Source organism: Pogoniulus pusillus, chromosome 10, assembly GCF_015220805.1.
Source record: "Pogoniulus pusillus isolate bPogPus1 chromosome 10, bPogPus1.pri, whole genome shotgun sequence".
Classification (NCBI taxonomy): domain Eukaryota; kingdom Metazoa; phylum Chordata; class Aves; order Piciformes; family Lybiidae; genus Pogoniulus; species Pogoniulus pusillus.
Genome location: NC_087273.1, coordinates 37959799 through 37979279, shown reverse-complemented (window position 1 = coordinate 37979279; position 19481 = coordinate 37959799). Strand labels below are relative to the sequence as shown.

Below are 19481 nucleotides of genomic sequence, written 5' to 3'. Positions count from 1 at the left end.
ATTCTATGACTATAACTAACAATGAGCTGTGCCCTGTGGGGCACTTTACAAGCTTTTAGTTTTCAAAGTCCTCTCAAAGTTAAACATCAACTTCTTGGGTTTGTGGCTAATCAAGCCTATGTTTTCTCTTTTATTTTTACTCCTCCACATTTTAGTGAGATTTCAGAGGTAAAAAGAAGCTGAGATGAACTCAAGAGCTTCAAATTGCCTCTGTTTTGAACTATAGCTATATTTAGAGGCACTGGGAAAGGAGCTCTGCTTTGCATCCAAAAGGAAACAGTGAAGCTGATCAACACTCAGCATCTCACATGAAGATCAGACTTGTTTCACTTCTGCAGGCTTCTTTGAGCTTTACTTTCTATGTCTACTTAATTTTTCTACTAATAAAACTGAAAAGATTACTGTCTGAGACTGTGTGGCATTGCAATGCTTTTGAGCAGATGGAGACACCAGCAGCAGAACACTTGAAACAGAAACCAAACCAAACCCTAACAGCAACAAGGACCCCAAAAAAAAACCCCACCAAAAAAACCTAACACACAACCCCAGCTGTGGAGACCTGACACTTACATAATAAAACCAAAAGAGGCATCAAAAGAGATTTAAAGTTCTACTGTTAGCCACAGGAGTTTTGCCAGTGTGTACATATTTAGACTCTAATTACAAAGTAAGGCATTAATGCCATGGTCCAGCTGATTGGACAGGGCTGGGTGATAGGTTGGGCTGGATGATCAGAGCACCTCTCCTATAAACACAGACTGAAAGAGTTGGGGCTGTGCAGGCTGGAAGAGGTTCCCAGGTGACCTTATTGTGGCCTTCCAGGATCTGAAGGGGACCTACAAAAAAGCTGGAGAGGGACTGTCTAGGCTACCAGAGAGTGAGTGGACTGGGGGGAATAAAGCAAAGCTGGAGGTGGGGAGATTCAGGCTGAACATAAGAAGGAAGTTGTTCAGCATGAGAGTGGTGAGAGGCTGGAATGGGTTGCCCAGGGAGGTGGCTGAGGCCCCATCACTTAAGATGTTTAAGGCCAGGCTAGATGAGGCTGTGGACAGCCTGATTTAGGGTAAGGTGGCCCTGCCCATGGCAGGGGGGTTGGCACTAGCTGATCCTTGTGGTCCTTTCTAACCCTAATTCTATGGTCTTGGAAGTCTCTTCCAACCTGGTTGATTCCATGACTGTACTCAGCTTTTCAAGCACTCACTGTAACAACACACTCTTCCTTAATTTCAGGTACTTAGACACTGAATCACTGCAAAATGTTCTTTACTGTTATTTTGATGCCCAAAGAGATTCCATTGAAGTAACTTATATGGAAAAGACAGGGAAAGGCATTACACAGAATGTATTACCAAGCAATGGTATACATTCCCTGGCAAACAGAAGCCACCTATGCTTGTAGTGTAATGAACATCATAGTTAGTGCCTCCTCTCCAGAGACTCAGAAGAGGGCAATGAAGGTGGAGAAGGGCTTGGAGAATACATCTTAGGAGAAGCAATTGAGGGAGCTGGAAATTATTAGTTTGAGGAAGAGGAGTCTGAGGGGAGACCTCATTGCTTTCTACAGCTACTTGAAAGGACACTGTGGAGAGGCTGCTGCTTCCCCACAGGTAATTGGAGACAGAACAAGGGGGAATGACCTCAAGCTGAGACTGGGGAGGTTTAGACTGGACATTAGGAAAAAGTTTTTCCATGGAGACAGTGGTCAGAGACTGGAATGAACTGCCCAGGGAGGTGGTTGAGTCACCCACTCCAGATGTGTTTAAGGGTCATTTGGATGTGGTACTCAGGGATGTAATTTAAGATGAATCTTGTAGAGTAGGATTCTAGGTTGGCCTTGGTGATCCTGAGGGACTTTGGGAACCTGCCTATTCCTGTCATCTCCTACATGGTATGGCTGGAAGATTACAGTTCCTGTCTGAACAGAAGGGAGTCCTTGCCTATGGCAGGGGAGTTGGAAATAGATGATCTTTAAAAATCCCTTCCAGTCCAAACCATTCTGTGAGTGTGCTCATGTGATGGGTTGGGTGTTTCCCACCCCCCACCCTCCCCTTTGTAAAATCACCCAGACTAGACTCAGAGAGCTCTGGAGATTGAATGAAGCTTATTATTTACAGCTTAGCACAATACACAAGCAGATATTTACAGTAGATACAGTTATATACAAAATACACAAGGTAAAAGGTAATACAGAAACACAGCAGCCCTTCCAGAAAACTGAGTCCCCAGGAGGGGCTCCCAACCACCCCTGCACCTTCCCCCTACCCCTCTCAACCTTACCCCAGTCCCAAGGAACAACAGAGGTTCAGTCGGGGAGGTTAGGAAGCAAATTGGTTTAGTCAGAGAAAAGGCAGAGAGGGGGAGGTTAGAGGTGCAGCTCAGCCAGTTCCCCAGCAGCAGGAGCCAGTGCCTTATCTATGTTTGGATTTTTGGTTTTATCCATCTCAGCAAGCCTATGAGTGAGGCAGACATCAGCCTTGTTTCCCTTCCACAGCCTATAATCCAGTTCTTCTCACCAAAACATTCTAGCTAGCTTCAAAACAGCACAATCCAACAGTTAAATGCTTCAGCCCTTCAAGTGAAGGCAACGTATGCTGTGCTGATGGACAGAAAGAAATTGTACCTGGTTCACTCCACAAACTGATTACATGTTAAGCACCTCCCCAAAGGCACTCAGAATTACTCAGGATTGAATTCAAGATGATTAAAATTCCTATCACAGAGAGAAAAGATGCTCAGCAAAAAGGAAAATAAAACAGAGGAAGAAGAGAAAAAATAAGCAGGAGTTGGGGGGGGACAAAAAAAATCCTTCAGTAACCTCTGACTCCTTTTAGTGCAAGACAAATGAAACTCCTCCAGAGCAACATGAGAAACAAGCCTTGAGAAAATAAATGTTAAACTAAAGCAACATAAAAGCACAACCAGGAGACAAAAAAGAAAGGCTTGACCAATAAATGGAAGTGAAGGCTGCAGTCTACCTCAGATATGGATCTGCTTTCTTGTTAAATACAGGTGAAAACACTGAGAAATCAGCTCAAGTGAAAGGCACTCTTCACTGAGCTGCAATCCTGGGGTAGAATTTAAGAGGAAGAGGATTTTACCCTGTATGAGCAGGTAAAGTGCCAGAACGCACACACCCAGGAGGACAGAGCTAAGGTTGAACACGAAAGCAACGCTGGTGCCTTTCAGGAGCCTCGAACGTAACCCTCCTGCTCCCCAAATGCTGCCTTCCAAACAGCATCGCCTGGGGCTTGGTAAAATTGAATAGTGGTGGAGAGGAAAATATTCCCTCCTGCAAGTCCATTTGCCTGAGTGGTTCTGAAGCGTTCTCGTCTCGCAGCCTTTTAGGAGCTGGAGGAAGGTTGCTGGTTCCTGGATGCGTGGTTAGATTGGCACCCTGCAAAGCATCGTGAAGCTAAAGCGGTGCAGGAGTGACCTACCCAGGAGTGGAGCACTCTGCAGAACGCCAGGCAGAGTCTGGCTGCAGCTTCCACTTCACTTGATGAGATAAGTGAGTTATGCCAGCTCTTTCCTTGCTGTAGTTGCCTCACCAAGGGGAAAAGGAGAGGGAAAAAAAGGGGGGGAAGAAAAAAAGCTCCAACTCTGCTATCCAAATCTCCGTCTTCTCAGTCCCTACCTGCCTGTAAAGGCTTTAAAACACGAGCAGTATTTTTAAGGGGGGGAAAGAGGAGGAGGAAGGTGACTGCTGCTAACTTCAGAGTGGTGTTACACACATTATGGTAACGCACAGAAAGCAAATCACTTCTTCACCTCTTCGCTCCCCTGCGTGGGAATGTAGCTTCGGTCATGATTGCACCTCAGGCACCACACAGTCAAAAGCTTCTCCAGTGAGAAGGTTAGGAACTTGGCACTTTTCCTCATGTGAGATGCTCAGCAAGGACTCCGTTTCCAGGAACACAGGCTTCCTTTGGCAAGTGCAAATTTCTATCTGCTTTTCCTACAAACTGAATTGCTGGTACCAATGGGAGTTCTTGAGGCAACCATTCACACTGCTGGTGCAAAAGCAGGCTGGGCACAGGCTGCAGCAGCAGAAACACACTAAAAAAAGGTTTGCTTTTTCAGAAGCTAACTGCTTATGAATGCTAGGACTCCTGCAAAGGACAGCGAAGAGCAGACTGTGGAGCTAAAAATAACCCCACACATGCAAATATCATGTACTCCAGCACTACCACAGCATCTTTGGCCATACTACAGCAATCAAAGGCATATGAAAGTTACTACAGATCAAAAGCAGTCTTCAGTGGAGTATTTAAAGACACTTCTTTTGCAGGAGAGATATTCAAATTGGTAAGCCACACTTCCCTTTTTATCACCCAGCAAGAATGCCAAGCATACTACTTCCCAGAGGCAAAAGAGAAGCTCCAACCTGAGAACAAATTGGCCTAAAGGATGAAACTTTACTAAGCCAAGCAGCAGCTGCATGGCATCAGAATGGAAACTGCTACATAACCTAAACCTTAACAGCAACTTTCAGGACTACTGTCGTAAGAGATGGTATTTGTGATCCTAGCACATCTTTAAGGGCTCAGCTGTGCAAAGTGCCAGCTTTCAGAAGAGCAAATAAACACAACCATAGCTGTAATCACGAGAGCAGCTCCCCATTTAACTTGATTATGCAGTTGGCATGATTAAACCTTAAGTGCTTAACTGTGTTAACACAAACACCAAGGTTTTTGTCTCAGTAGGGCCAAATTAAGTAAGCTGAAATTCATGGCACTTGCAGATTTGAAGGGCTGGATTTCAGATGACTTCATCTCCTTTGCTGTACACTTGCCATTTTGCCAAAAGCTGTCACCCACTCCTTTGTTTTCTACACATGGCCTTTTTTTAATGACAAATCCTATGGATTGGTTCAGATATTGAGTAGAAAAATGGGGAGTTTCTCTCAATAATGTGATCACAAGTTAGTGCTACATAGAAACACAAGAGGATGCTGGTTTGGTTTCGTCTGGGTTCTTCTTTTTCCCTTCAGAGTAGCTGAAGGCAGCATATTACCCACCAGCAGTGAATGAGCCACAGCCCAGATTCCCAGCTGTGCTCAGTGCTCTCCATGTGCAGCAATGGGCATGCAGAAGAAGCCATTGGGAATGCCATGATGCAAGGGCTTGCTCTGCCCTGGCTGAGTGCCCATCAGAAAGAAGGTAAAGCCACAAGGCTCTACTGCTCAGAGGGCAGCGAGGCCCCCCAAGGTGCCCATCTGCCAGCCAGGCAACATCAAAGCCAAGCAGTAAAGCAGACCTGCTCTCCTTTTTCACTTGTCACACTCCCCAGATGCCAGATTCTTTATCTCTTCCCTTCAGTAGCACTGATCTTTAGGGAACAAACAACCCAACACAGAACTTCTATTTTCTGGGACTGCCTGGTAGGTCTTCTGAAACAATATTCATGATTGTTTTTCTCTATCCCCAAGTAAAAAAGGCAAGCAAAGGGCATTTAATATTAGTAATAGCATACTTGGTAATGAAACATTTCCTTACTATCAACACAGGGAAAACACTTCCATTATCACATTCCATATATGATATATTCCATAGATCATATATAAGTATAGCTGCTAATAATAATGTTATTATATTAGCTATACTTACATTAGCTAATATTTATTAGCTACTATACACTAATTATTAGCTGCTAATAATAGTAATTCTTGCTCTTCTGAGTAACTAAACTCTTCTTCAAACTACAAAACGTTGTCCCACCCTGGCTTGCATCAACCACACAAACCCAACTCCAGTGCTCAGGTTGCATCACATAAACACATCAAATCCACCCCAAACATCCACCCCCTCCGAAGTTGGTTTAAATTCCCTACCTTTCCTACATAGAGTGGGTCTGTACCCATGTATTCTTCCAGCACAAAGAATTGATTCCACACCCAGCTGCGCTTGGTTCTCGTCCTCCCTGATTGGAAGTAGGGCTTTGACTTGGACCTCGAGGGCTCTGCTTGATTCATCCCAGAAAGACAGAGGCAAAGAGCTAATATCTGCAGAAAACGGCAGAACTCCACTCTGCCCAACTTCATCTTTTTTTTGTGTGTGTATTTTGGGTTTGCTTGGTAGTTTTTTTCCCCTCCTGTGTAAAAAAAAAACCAACACAACAAACAAAAAAAACCTTGACGAGAGCAGGCACAATTCCAGTTGTCTCAGTAGCTCTAGCCTCGGGCACGGTGTCAACTGAGAGTCCAGAGAGAATAATTTCTGGCTGATTGGAAGAAGTCACCACTGCTGAATCACCTCCAAAGTTATGGCATAATAGGTACCTATCCAGAAGAAGAAAAAGACAAGAACTGCTGTGAGAATATAGATCTATTTTATTTCAAGAATGGCAAAGTCTTTGCAGCTTTCACACAACACATCCAAAAGGTTTACTCAGGGTTTTACTCCTCATCGACATGCTTGAGCTTACATAAGCCTGGGTGCTGCACAGCACCACTACTGCTGATACATCTTTATGCAGCACTACAAACTTTTCTCAGGACTGTTCTCTTAAACCACCAATCCCCCCAGTAAAAAACAATGCTTTAAAACAACCAAAGCAAGTGTAGATATTCACAGTAATTCGGTGTGATTTCTTTTCCCTCTCCTCTGCCTGCTACACTTACCATTACCATGATATAATTGCAAACCAGCTACAGGCAGGAAGCTATATTCATGGCAAAGACATATGCTAGTTCTACTCTCTTCCAGCTAACTGGAAAGAGTAAAACAAAGGAGAAGAAGATGAACTGAAGCAATTTGATTTATTCTTAGTCACAGTACACCAGATGTTATGTTAGGTTCCCATTTGAATGTGACCCTCTTACAAAACCTTCAGAGTCTCCCCACCCATTTTTACCACTTAGCTAAAGCAAACGTCAGGCACAGTAAGAAGCATGTAACACTGCTTTATAGCTTTATTCACAACTCTGTTCAGAAAGAGGAGAGGACAGAGGCATTTTGTGCTTTCAGGTCAAAACTTGATTTAATGACAAACGTTTTTTTCAGCACTGACACTTTTTCCATCTTCTTTTTGGCAACTTCTCGGGTTTTATTTCCAAAGCTTCACCATTTAATAACTTCACAGAACTCACCAAAAAAAAACAAACCCTAGCTCATAAAAAAGCAGCACCTTCAATACCCACACAAGTACTGTTTTCTGCCTCCTGCAATTGGGAACCTTCTCTGGCCAAGACTAAATATTTCATGTTACTAACTGCTCTCTGAAAGAAACTACTACAACTAACTACTTCCTGAAAGAAAGTTGCAGTGAGGTGAGAGTTGGGCTCTTCTCCCTAGCATGAGATGATACAATGAGAGGAAAAAAAAAAGGCCTGAAGTTACTCCAGAAAAGGTTTAGGTTGGATAGGAGGAATTATTTCTCTGCTGCAAAAGTGGTCAGGCATTGGAAGAGGCTGCCTAGGGAGGTCTTGGAGTCGCTGTTCCTGGAAGAGTTCAGGCTATGCATGACTATGGCACTTCGGAATGTAGTTTGGTGGCCATAGTGATGTTAATTAAAGGCTGGACTTGGTGATCTTGGAGGGCTTTTCCAACTGAAGCTATTCTAGCACAACACAATACTGACCTCTCACGAGTTTCCAGTTCAGCCACGTACTTCAGCTCGACCTAACTGCACAGAAAAAAGCAGCTAAACAGAAAGGAGCTCAGTCTAAACAATTATTTACAACCACCACCCAATAGTGACATTAGAATGGTAACTGAGTATGTGCCCTAGCTAGCCGGGGGGCCACACAGGCCCCCCGGCCTTTAGATCACCTCCACCACTCACCAGTGCACACCATGGGTACTCACCAGCAAGGATGCGAGGAGGATCCCTCTGCCCACAATGGGCAAACTTGGGCTTCCCCCTTCCCTAGGGCTCATTAAATAGGGGAGTGGGCGGGGAGGGTAAAGTGGTCACACCTGGGGTGGGAGGAGACTCCAACTGCACTCAGGTGCTATGTGTTTGGAGGAAAAAGGAGAGTGGGCAGTGAGGGCACAGTGGTAACACTTGGGGTGGGAGGAGGCTCCAACGGCACCCAGGTGCTCTGTGTTTGGGGGGAAAAGGGGACAATGTTGGATGGGAAAGGGGTAGATATGGTGGAAAAGCAGAGGTGGTGCTGAAAGGATGAAGATGGATAGCAAAAAGATGGAGATGAAAAGAGGAAGGTGGGGAAAGGAAAGGGGAAAACATCAGGGAAAAAAGACGAAGAGGAAAGGAAGAAAATAGAAAGAAGAGGAGGCAGATGGAGGAAAACAGATGGAAAGGAAAGGAGGGAGATGGAGGAAAAGTGGGATAAAAAAAACTAATAAAAATGAAAACTGCACTGTAGGAAAGGAAAAAAAAAAAGAGTGGTCCTGCTCTGGCAGTGTGTTGGACCAGGTGATCTTTAGAGGTCACTTCCAGCCCCTAACATTCTATGATGCTGTTTTTAAAAGTATAAGATCTGGTACTTGGTGCCATGGTCTAGTTGACTGGTTAGGGCTGGGTGCTAGGTTGGACTGGATGATCTTGGAGGTCTCTTCCAACTTGGCTGATTCTATGATTTACCCAAAGCATTCAGACTTCATCTTGAAATCTATGATTAACCCAAACGTGGCTTTGCCGCTAAGGAGCATCACCTGCATTAAACTCAGGTAGGCAATGCTCCTTCCAAAACAAACATCCTCCTTATCTAAACTGCCTATGAGGTAGCTAAGGAGAATTTAAGAAGTGCCAAACAGAAAGTGAACACCAGGATGAAACTAAAACAGATAGAGCAAGCCACTAGATTGGAGTGAGCAACTGCTCCTTGGGAAGCTGTGGAAGAAAGACTTCATCTTTTTACATTTAATTAACCTAAAAAGGCTGGACTTTAAATCACACACACCCCAAATGCTCTACCCAGGCTATTATTCCATCCCCAGCCACTACTAGTAAAAGTGAGTGAAATGGGATCTCCGTCCTCTGTTTTCAGTATGTCAGGCTCTTTTAGCTGCAAAACTTCTACTCCTTGGGCTGCCAAAGGTAGCTAGAGGGCAGGAACACGAAACAAATAAAACCCTCTTCTGATAACAGACTGTATTTAAAGCCTTTTTGTAGTAATCCCTTCTGTGGCAGTGCCCTGCACCAGAAAGGCTTTGCTCAGAGACTGGTGGGATAAACCACGAACCCACTGAGCGTGTTTGCTAAGCGGCAGCAATTCGAACGCTCCCACGTGTGAAAATCCAGTGTGTCCCCACAGGCAAAACAGAGAGAAGAGGCAACATCTTCACCAAAGACCCTAATTTCCAAACCCTGATGTGGCAGTTAGAAAAGGCATCTCTCCAAGGGGAACCAACATCCTTTTTGCTGCGGGGTTAACCTGCCAACATTGTCCTTGTCAGCAGACAGGCTTTGAAATGATCCATCCCAACCAGCCATAGCTCAGTTTGGAACTGGCCTTTGGGTTAAATCATGGCCACACGACACGGTGGTTACTGAGAGGGCTGCCATGAGCTCTAAGGAGAGGAGCTGTGCTTCCTCACTGATACCTCCCCTCCCTACTGTTCGGTTCAAATAAGCCAAACGTTGTTTGTAGTAGAGGCTCTTTATGCAGCCGTTACTTTCCCCCTCTGTTTCTCAGTTCCATCAGGTTAAAGACATCTGATATTGATAAACTGTCAGTTTATTTCAGAGAGGCAGCAGATTGTTATTTAACAGAGATAAAAATACAAAATGGGTTTTCTTAAGAAATGTCAGTAAAACATTTACAATATGCTAGAGTCTTTCCACCAAGCAGTTTGAAATGTCTTGTTCTTGCTCTGAACAGACATTCCAAACCTAGAATTGCTCTAACCTTTCATCTTCAACAGCATTCTCTTACATCCTTTCTTTTACACCTGCAGGGAAAGCATGAAAGCCACCATATGGACTGCCACGGTCCCCAGCCACACACCACAGCACAGGACTGAAAAACGCACCCAAAATACCAACTGAAACCCAGTCCATATGCTAGACAGCACAGTCTGATGAAAAGCAGAATACTCACACCCTCTGGGGAAAAAAAAATGTTGTCATTTACTCATTCTCAAATACTTTTCACCACACTGTCTCCAGAATTCCAATTATTTTTATTCAACTGTATGCCAGCGCTTCCTGCTCCAAAACAATCTTCCCTCCCTCTCTCCTTTTCTCCAGAAGAAGTCTTCCTGTGCCTCTTATCACCTCTTTTTTTCCCCTTTTATTAGTTTTTTGTTTATAAGGGTTGGGTTTTTTTCAGCCTTTTGAGTGTGACACTGAAATTGCCTTTTGAATGTGACACTCCTCAAAGCGGGGGTTGTTTATCCCAGAGAAGAGGAGGCTCAGGGGCGACCTCATTGCTGTCTACAACTACCTGAAGGGAGGCTGTAGCCAGGTGGGGTTGGGCTCTTCTGCCAGACAACCAGCAACAGAACAAGGGGACACAGTCTCAAGCTGTGCCAGGGGAAGTATAGGCTGGATGTTAGGAGGAAGCTCTTCGTGGAGAGAGTGTTTGGCATTGGAATGGGCTGCTCAGGGAAGTGGTGGAGTCACCATCCCTGGAGCTGCTGAAGCAAAGCCTGGATGAGGCACTTGGTGCCATGGTCTAGTTGACTGGCTAGGGCTGGGTGCTAGGTTGGACTGGATGAGCTTGGAGGTCTCTTCCAACCTGGTTGATTCTATGATTCTATGATTAAAAGCTTTTCTGTTTTGGGAATGATTGTTTCTTATGTTGTTTATTGTTTATTATGTTAAATTATGTTTACTATGTTAAATGTTATGTTTATTGTTTATTATGTTGAATTCTATTGATATGGAAATAGGTTTAAATATATATATATATATATATATATATATATATTTCCATCCAAGCATAACTAACATTTCAATATCACTTGTATGAAGTCTGTAAGTTGGAAGTTCACAAGCCCACACAAGCAACATCACAGCATTCCTAAAACTGAAAACTAAAAGGTGTTGCTTCTTTATTTTTAACTTCATCAGGCACAACTTCAACATTCAGGATTGTACTTGCAACAGCAGCTGTGACACTGACAGCAATAGGGGGAATCAGTACCCTGGTTCCAGGGCTTTCTTTGTCGTATGCATTTACAGGCATGGATACGAAGTGCAGGCAGAACTGACCTGCAACCATTTTGTATCTGGGGTTTAAAGATGCTCTTTTGTGAAGCACCATCACTTTCTGCTCAAACAGGGCTCAGAATACACAGAACTGAGAAGCACTTGCACCTGATGTCATTAGTCACTTTTGGACTTGAGTGCACCTGTGCATCTTGTTTCTGAATCTTGATGCCATTGGTTACCCTTGGACATGAGTGCACCTTTGCATCTTGTTTCTGAATCTTCATGTCATTGGTTAACCTTGGACATCAATGCACCCTTACATCTTGTTTCTGAATCTCCAAACTGCTACTCCCCTTCCCATAGAATCATAGAATCAGTCAGGGTTGGAAAGGACCACAAGGATCATCTAGTTCCAACACCCCTGCCATGGCCAGGGGCACCCTAGGCTAGATCAGGCTGGCCACAGCCTCATCCAGCCTGCCCTTAAACACCTTTAGGGGGCAAAACGTAATCATACCTCCTCATTCACACTTTGCTTAGATAAAAAATCACTTAGGCTTTAAAAACAATCTCAATTTGTGTGCTGACATACTTAAAGGATTAATACCTAAAGGACCAGACTTTACTTTTCAAATCCAAGCTTACATTTCCTGTTTATTTTGTATATAGTCCTGACAATCACAAACATGAACCATCTGAAGTCCTGACAACCACAAATATGAACGATCTGAAGTGCTGACAATCACAAATACGAACAACCTAAAGTATCAGAACTTATGTGTAATTCAGACAGCACATTTTGGGGTTTAGACTGTGCATGTGGTTTGCCTCACCAGACCAGTAACACGCTGTCCATGTGAACAGCTATAAAGAAACCCAACCCAACCAACCAAAAGCCACGGAAACCAACCCCAAAACAAACCACCAACGCCAAAAAATATCCACTAGATGTCTAAACCCTCCTATTTCTGTCCTTAAATAGTTGGTTGATACAGAAAACATCAAAATGAAGCACATCCATTTGAAAACAAAAATAATAGCATCCTTATTCAATATATACCATAAAACTTCTCTTTTCTCCCATCTGCTGTAGAGAAATTGAACTCTCTTTCAGGCACTATCTAGCAGCAGAAATATTCTGGTGAAGACTGCTAGTCTGAAAGAAAAAGTGACTACTCTTCTTTGCCCGAGCAATCTGCTCGTGTCAAAAAGGCACTATTATACCCTGTCTCTGGGAAGCAATCTTGAGTTATTGAAAACATTCAGATCATGAAGAAGATCCTCAGCTTTAAGAAATAGTTCTCCTCACTGCAAGCAATTAAGGGTAATTTACACCCACTGAAAATCTCTCTGAATATTTTGCTTCCCTCTGTAATTCCTAAAGCAGCACACGAAGAGTGGCTCTTGCTGTTTGTGTGTAGCCATGAAGCCCAGGAAACATGGGCAAAAGGATGTTCTTCTGTCTCCTAGGCACCATCATTAAAGCCTTTTTTTTCCCCCCATCCCTGACATTTCCTCCACCTTGTAGTGCTGCCTGCAGAAGGCTTTCAAGACAATCTTGGTACCACCTAACCTTTGAAGCCAAAGTGCAAATTCTTTCAGGCTTCCACTCACACGTCACTACCCAGTGTCACAGTGTCAGCTTCATCTATGAACCATATCATTTCCCTGTCAAGCTCTTCAGCCCAGCAGGGAATTTTGCCCTTCACCATATATCATCCCAAAGCCTTTCCAATGTGCAAAATTCTTCAGGAAGAAGTGGAAATATAAAACCTTCTCCTTTATAAGCCTCAACCACTCTGGGTTATGTTTCTTTTTTGTGAAAGCTAGCTGTCAGCTCAGGACATTCATTGAAGGTGTGACTGAAGAGTTTCCCACTTCTGTTGCCTTTCCCCTCCCCCCTCATTATTATTCTTTCATCAGGTTGCTTCAGTTTTAGATACCATTGAAAAATTCACTGTGTAAACCTGGACTTTGATGCAGTGCAGCCCAGACAGCACCTGCCAGTAAACAGTGCTTTAATTTGGCCAGTAGTGCACAGTTCTCTCGTGTCTGGGGCTTTTAAATATCATTCAATGAAACAAAGCTATGAGTGTTGAGATAATTGTGAGGTTGGGTGACTGTTGCCACTGCATCTCGAACCATGATCCCTTACCCATGGTGGATTCAGCAAGTGAGCCCCCTGACAGCTGAACTACCCTCAATGAAATATTTATATACTGACATTCAGTTTTACAGTGCCCATGGGAAAGGGTGTCACTTTCTGTGACAGAGAAGATTTCCTTCTTTCTTTCCTTTTTATGAACCTGCAGCTCCTCTATGTCAAGCAATGTAAATATCTTGGAAGACTCCTTCATAGGCGCAGGAGCTCTGATTCTGGAGACAAAAGGGTTTAGAGAAGATTACGTGTCTAATTATGCTGTAGGTTGCAAAGTCAGGTTATCACTTTTTTTTACCAAGGGAAAAAATAAAGTTAAGGAGAAAAAGAGAAAGGAAAACAAAAAAAAGGAGGGTGCCTTGGAGCAAGTGAGGTGGGGGATTACCATGAAATAAAGGTCTGGGAGTCAGGGCAGCGCAATGAAACCTATTAACTCCCAGTGCCAGATGACATTACAACTCCAGACCACAACCTCCTGCTGCTAGCTGGCCTAAATATTCACATGGGAGAGCTGTAAATGTAGTGCACATCCTGCAGCCTGCATCTGGTTACCAAGCAAAAAACTATCACTCCTCCAAACATATGGCACTGTTACACTAAACCGGCTCCAATACCCCCTGACTCAGGTGAAGGAACCCGATGAGACAACAGGAAAACACTAGGCACACTTCAGCAAACGATAGGGCTTCCAAAAAACCTGGAAAGAAAACCAGGCAACAGCTTTGGGTCTTTCATACTGCTTCTGTTCATACTGCTCTGCAGTTGAACACAAGACTGTGCGTGGCTCGAGTGCTGAGCTGTTTGGGTCGTTGATGCGTTCCTTTATTTTCCTCAAGGAAAATTAACAACAGAAAGATTTGGTTTGTGTATGTATAGCTATATATTTGGTTTGGGGTTTTTTTTTTTCAGTGTAACTTTCTCCATGTGAAACCTCTTGGGGGTTATTTTTCGCCTTCCTATGGCACATTTTAGAGAGCCAAGTTGCTGGAAAGGCTTATGCTAATTTGATCAGGTATTGAAAAGAAATGCCAGCCGTGTTTGTGTGGCTGCGACTGATCGAGTCCAATATTTAAATCTCACACAAGCTCCGTTTCTGCAGCCCCATTTAAGCTGAAGAACTTCACGTAATACCCAGGGATGACTTCTCTGCAGATCCTCTGAATTCCCAGGGGAGGCACTCCTGCATTACTGCTCACAGCTAAGCCCTGTTTGACAGGAAGAACCGAAGTAACCATCATCTGTTTTATGCTGCCTTCCTCAGCTAGAATTTAATGATTTTTATCACCACAAGAAAACAATACCCAGTAGTAGCATGAAAGCATACATCATAAAGGAAAAGAAAACAGGAATAAGTGGGAAGAAAAAGAAAGTGTGCAATAAACTAAATGAAACAGAATGGCTCACTGAAGGCCTTCATTGAAGAACCACTGCACACACCAAATAGTGAAGCCAATAACCCAAGACACACACAGAAATTTAGTGGCCAGGCTGTCATTAAGATCGGCTCCCAAGCAGTGCACTAACCTGGATCCCACTTGATGTTTAATATGTTTTCTGGTTTCGTTGCACATTGGAGTCAATTTGGGAATTGAATACTCTTGAGGAAAGGCTTAACCAGGTTTACAGCAAAGTAGGATCTTAACTTAGAGTAGAACAACCTAAGGTTTTGCATTAATTGCTGTTTTCTTCAGTAAAGTCTTTGGTTGTTGAAGAAGCACCAGAAAAAAAGATATGGACAGAGCACAGGAGCAATTATATATGAAAAAGGCTAGGGGAAAATCTCCATGGATGCTGTATTCAGTTTTCTAATCAGTTAATTCATGGACAATCTGCAGCTCCACAAATGCTTTCTAACTACCCTTTTATACAGAAAGATAGGAATGCTTTGCTATTAAATCAATAGCAAATAATCAAGAGTGCTTTGCTGCTAAATGAAGACTTAAGAGACTTGTGAGGCTGTCATCTGACTTAACACAATTCTAATGACCTACATCAGCCTTTAATTACAGTAAAGTCTCCCATTATAAGGGTGAAGTGTCCCCTGATTAAAACTGCACTCTTTAATGTTGTTCATTCAAGAACAGTCAACTATTTCCTGTGCAAGAAACTACTGATGTTTGTATTTTTATCCACCTTAACTGACACAGACTTCTAACACGCAGTGATAGCTCAGATAATTACCTTTGATATCTCCCTACTATCCCAGGCAGTTTTTAACCTATATTACGTACTAAACCCCAAGATGTTTCACAAACTCAACATTAAAAGTTGTTAGAATGAGCTTTTAGCCCCTCTGCTCTCCTCCCCTTGCTGTGTATTTTATCACAACTGTTTTTTGGGTTTTTTTAAACCTTACTTTTAGCCTCTCTTCATGACCCTAAAAAAAGAAGTGTGCCTAGATTAGATCCCTTGGTAGTTGGCAAGCTGGAGAGCTAGAAAAGTGTGTACAAGGACTTTAAACAGGATGTCACATTTGGTCCCTAGACAGCTCTGTGGCTTTTGTTTAGTGCATTTTTTGTTCTTTCCCCCCCCCCTAAAGATGACAAGACACCCATGGCACTGAATTCGCTCTAATGAGGCACAGTCCTGATATTTCTAAACATCCTCACTTCAGTTTTGCAGCTTTAGAACTTGTTCTATTGCTAAAAGTAAATCAGCATCGTTTCCCATCTGATTGTCATCCGTTGACCTGTCGGAACTTCAGAAGCTGTATTAATTAAGCTAAGCAAACTTAAGGTACTGGAACAACTTCCACATTGCTACCCATCCAAATCAGTCTTCACGTGCTACTATGTAGATCTTTTTCAGAAGCAGTGTAAGTGTCTGGCTTTGACCAGTGAAAATTCCCTGCAAACTCCAAATAATGCAAGGGAGGAACAATTAGTAAGTGCAATAAGGGCAGAAAAGTGAAGCTGCACATCACTGCCAAGAAGAGACTGTTTCAGCGCCCAGCATTCTCCAGACTTTGGCTCCTTTATGTATCTACTTATTTGTCCTGGAAAAGCAATTTATTTTCTGCAAAGCTGTACAATCACCTATGTTCTGGCTGAAAAATGGCAAGGCTGTAGGTCTTGTTAGAGAGACTATAAAGTATATGCTGCCCTTTCAAGTCTCTGCTTTGACTGGAGAAGTTATCTATCACAACACAAGATTTTATCCTTGCAATGGGAAAAGATTAAAGTATCAGCATTTCAGTTCCTGGAATCAGAGTGCCTCACAAGTCCCCGTCTCTCATCCCTGCCTAAATCTCTTGGTTTCATGGGGATGACATCGTTTGCAGAATCCTGACTCACCTGAACTACCTCACCTTTGGAAAGGACAAATATAAAGGCTAAATCTTATATCAAAAAGGGATATATGTGTGTGTGTATGTACATATATATATATATTCTCTTCCTTTTAACCACGACAAGTCAGATCACAAACCGCTCGCTATCGGTGCACACAACCTTGCTGAGGAAAGCAGGACACGGTTGTGTGTGGGTGTACAGATAGATGAGGGGGGACGGGGCAAGGGGGGAAGGGTCAGCATCAAACAGCCAAGCACTGCAGAGCTAGTCTTACCGACTGCATACTAATCAAAGGAATAAGCTCTCATCACTTCAACATTTGCAAACTCTAGAACATCCTTGACATACGAGGAGGAAAGCTCTGCCAAATAACCCGGGGAATTTCCTGGCCTCAGTCATCTTTTGCTCTGTAGCATCGGTGCCGGGCTCGAAGCAATGAGCGGCTTCGGCGTGACAGACAGGACCGAGATAGTCAGGACTTGGTGCTGCCAGTGTTTTGCAGAAGTCTGTGGTGTTCCCTTCCCCCACTCCACCTCCCCGCTTCTCCGAGAGACTTCTCCGAAGAGTCAGAGGGATGCTATTGTTCTCTTATTCCTCAGCAGGTGCACACACGCGTACAGCATCAGTTCCCTTACACCCAACGGGTTCCCTGCCACATCTGGTGCCGCCTCTCCCAGTCGCACTGCCCGGGCCGCCCCGCCGGCCCCTTCCCGTCCCCGCCGACCCCAAGCCGCAGCACCGCAGCCAAGCAGGACCAGTTTAGGGGCAAGTGGGGTCGGAGGAAGGGGGAAACGCACCGCACGCAACGCTTTCCGGCAACTCCTCCGGTCTCAATCTGCCTGCACGGGAGGGAAGGCGGGAGAGGAAAGCCAGGAAGGCTCAGGTGCAGCCGGCACTTACCTGCTGCCCCTCTCCCCGGGCCGCTCGGCGCGCTGAGTATTTTAATCCTAAAGGCCGACTGCGCCTCCGCGCCGAAGTGCTGGCGGGATGCTCCCAGGCGGGGGCCGGGCTGCGCCCGCCTGGCATCAGAGCTACGCGCCCACCCGCGCACCCGCCCGCAGCCGCGGAGGTAGGATCGCCGGCGCCACTCCGCTTCTCCTCCGCGGCACTGCACGGCGCGGCGCGGCGCGGCACGGCACGGCACGGCGCGGCACGGCCGGCTGCTGGGCACACGGTGGGAGAAGTGAGTGCCCGTGCCAAGCCCAGCTCCGACTGGGTGCGGATCGTGGCTGCGGGAGGAGGAGGAAGAGGAGGGAGGGAAGGAGGAGGGAGGGAAGAAGGCAAAGGAGGTGGGGATGCTGCTCTGGGCAGGGGATATCACCGCTCCGGCTGCCAGCTCCGTCCGAGAGCGTGCAAAGGAGGCACCAGGACTCTTTGTACCTTCTGAAGACCCAGCGGCGGCTACTGAAAAGGGATCCAGGGAGCAAGCAGCCGGCCCGGCCCCACTCCCCCCCGCCTCTCCTCCTCCTCCTTGACAGGATATACAGATGGAGTCCTTTGGATAAAAATCAGGAGCCGGGCTAGGGGGTGGGGCGGGAGCCAATCTACCTCCCGATTTGCATTTGAAACGAGGAGCTGAAGGAGAGAGTTTAGGAAATTTTATGTTTCCATCCGCCCCCTCTCGCTTGCCATCGAAGCCGCGATCAGTTTTGCTCCCGAGGCGTGAAGGCAAAGTCACAAACTAATCCGAACTTGCGGGGCCCCTGCTTTACACTTTTGTCCTTTCCCATCTCCCCACTCTGCCCTACTTCCACGGGCAAGCCACCCCACCTCCCCGGGCCGTCGGCAGTGGTAGCGGGGGGCACGGGGCGGTCAGTGAGCTGGCCCGTCCGGGGTCCCCTCCCCTGGCCCCGGGGCCACGACGGAGCTTTCCCGGGGCAAGGCACCGACCTGCTCAAGGGACGTAACAATCCTGCACCCTTGCTGCCCTCTACCTCCCTAGTGCTGCTGTCCCCTCTTCCCAGCCTCCTGCTCAGACCACGAGGAGGGGGTTGTGAGGAGGAGATGACAACACAATAATAAGTAGATGGGATAAATAAACCAGGTGCTCAGTGAGCAAACGGCGGAGACGGTGCCCGCGTTGGAGCTGCGCGCCGCGGTGGGAGGAGAAGGCGCAGTGTCACGCTGGGGCTGCTGCCTGGCAGCATCCACGCACAGCTCGCTACCCCGGAGCTGCCCGGGGAAGCCGCTTTGGGAACTGAATACCTGCTTTCTTTGGACTTGGTCCGACTGGGAAAGCGGCAGCAGCGCAAACTTTCTGCCTCATTTCAGCGCTGCCGAAGCCTTTTTTTTTTTTTTGAGGCGGGGGGGATGTGGAGAATGAAACAGATCTACATCTGAAACGTGATCGCCCAGGAGTCAGGACGCCTCCTTGCAGAGGTTCCAAGTGTTGGTGGAGCTGCTGAACTGACATTTTCCACGGACAAAAATATTTTTAACACGTACTGTTTTTAGAACAATGGATCCTACCAAGGGCAACTGTAAGAAATGAGCCTTTGCCAACAGCTTTCAATTTATAACTTCACCCGAAAAGCATTCTCAAAATACTATGAGCAAGCTAGCAATGTGCATTTATCATTCATTTGCATCCCTATCATACAGTTAAGTGTGGAGTCAACGATAATAAAGTAACTCGAGGATAAAGGCTAAAAAAAGAAAACAGCAAAGAAAAAGCAGTAAAATAATTAGTTTAGATCACAAAGGATTTTTTTTTTACCATGTTTAAATTTCTGAACTTATTTGCAGCCTTTGAATGCACAAATGCAAACATTCACGGGCATTTTAGTAAATGCAATATGCAACTGCTATGTGCTCCTTGCCTTTTAGCTTCATTTTCAGACACGTGGTTTCCAATGTCACCCTTCTAATCAGAGGGAGGCAATTCAGCATCGTGGCATTTGTGATCTGGAGAAGTGGTTTAAAGAGAGCAACTAGAAGCAATCTTCATTCTCCAAGTTATGGAGTGTCTGAGTGCA

General features: G+C 45.2%; 1 protein-coding gene across 2 annotated transcripts in view; it reads right to left on the bottom strand.

Moving 5' to 3' along the window:
- CDH7 (cadherin 7) overlaps nucleotides 1-17657 on the bottom strand; it is a 107576-nt gene extending 89919 nt beyond the window's left edge. The window contains exons 1-2 of one of the 2 annotated variants that reach the window (XM_064150285.1): nucleotides 17407-17657; nucleotides 5831-6277 (exon numbers count right to left, since the gene is read on the bottom strand). In XM_064150285.1, coding sequence (XP_064006355.1) covers nucleotides 5831-6040 — 210 coding nt within the window. In that variant the 5' untranslated portion in view covers nucleotides 6041-6277; nucleotides 17407-17657. Of the gene's footprint in view, nucleotides 1-5830; nucleotides 6278-7805; nucleotides 7843-17406 lie in introns of those variants that run through there. The other variant, XM_064150284.1, reaches the window with a different exon arrangement.
- Nucleotides 17658-19481: the final 1824 nt, after the last annotated feature.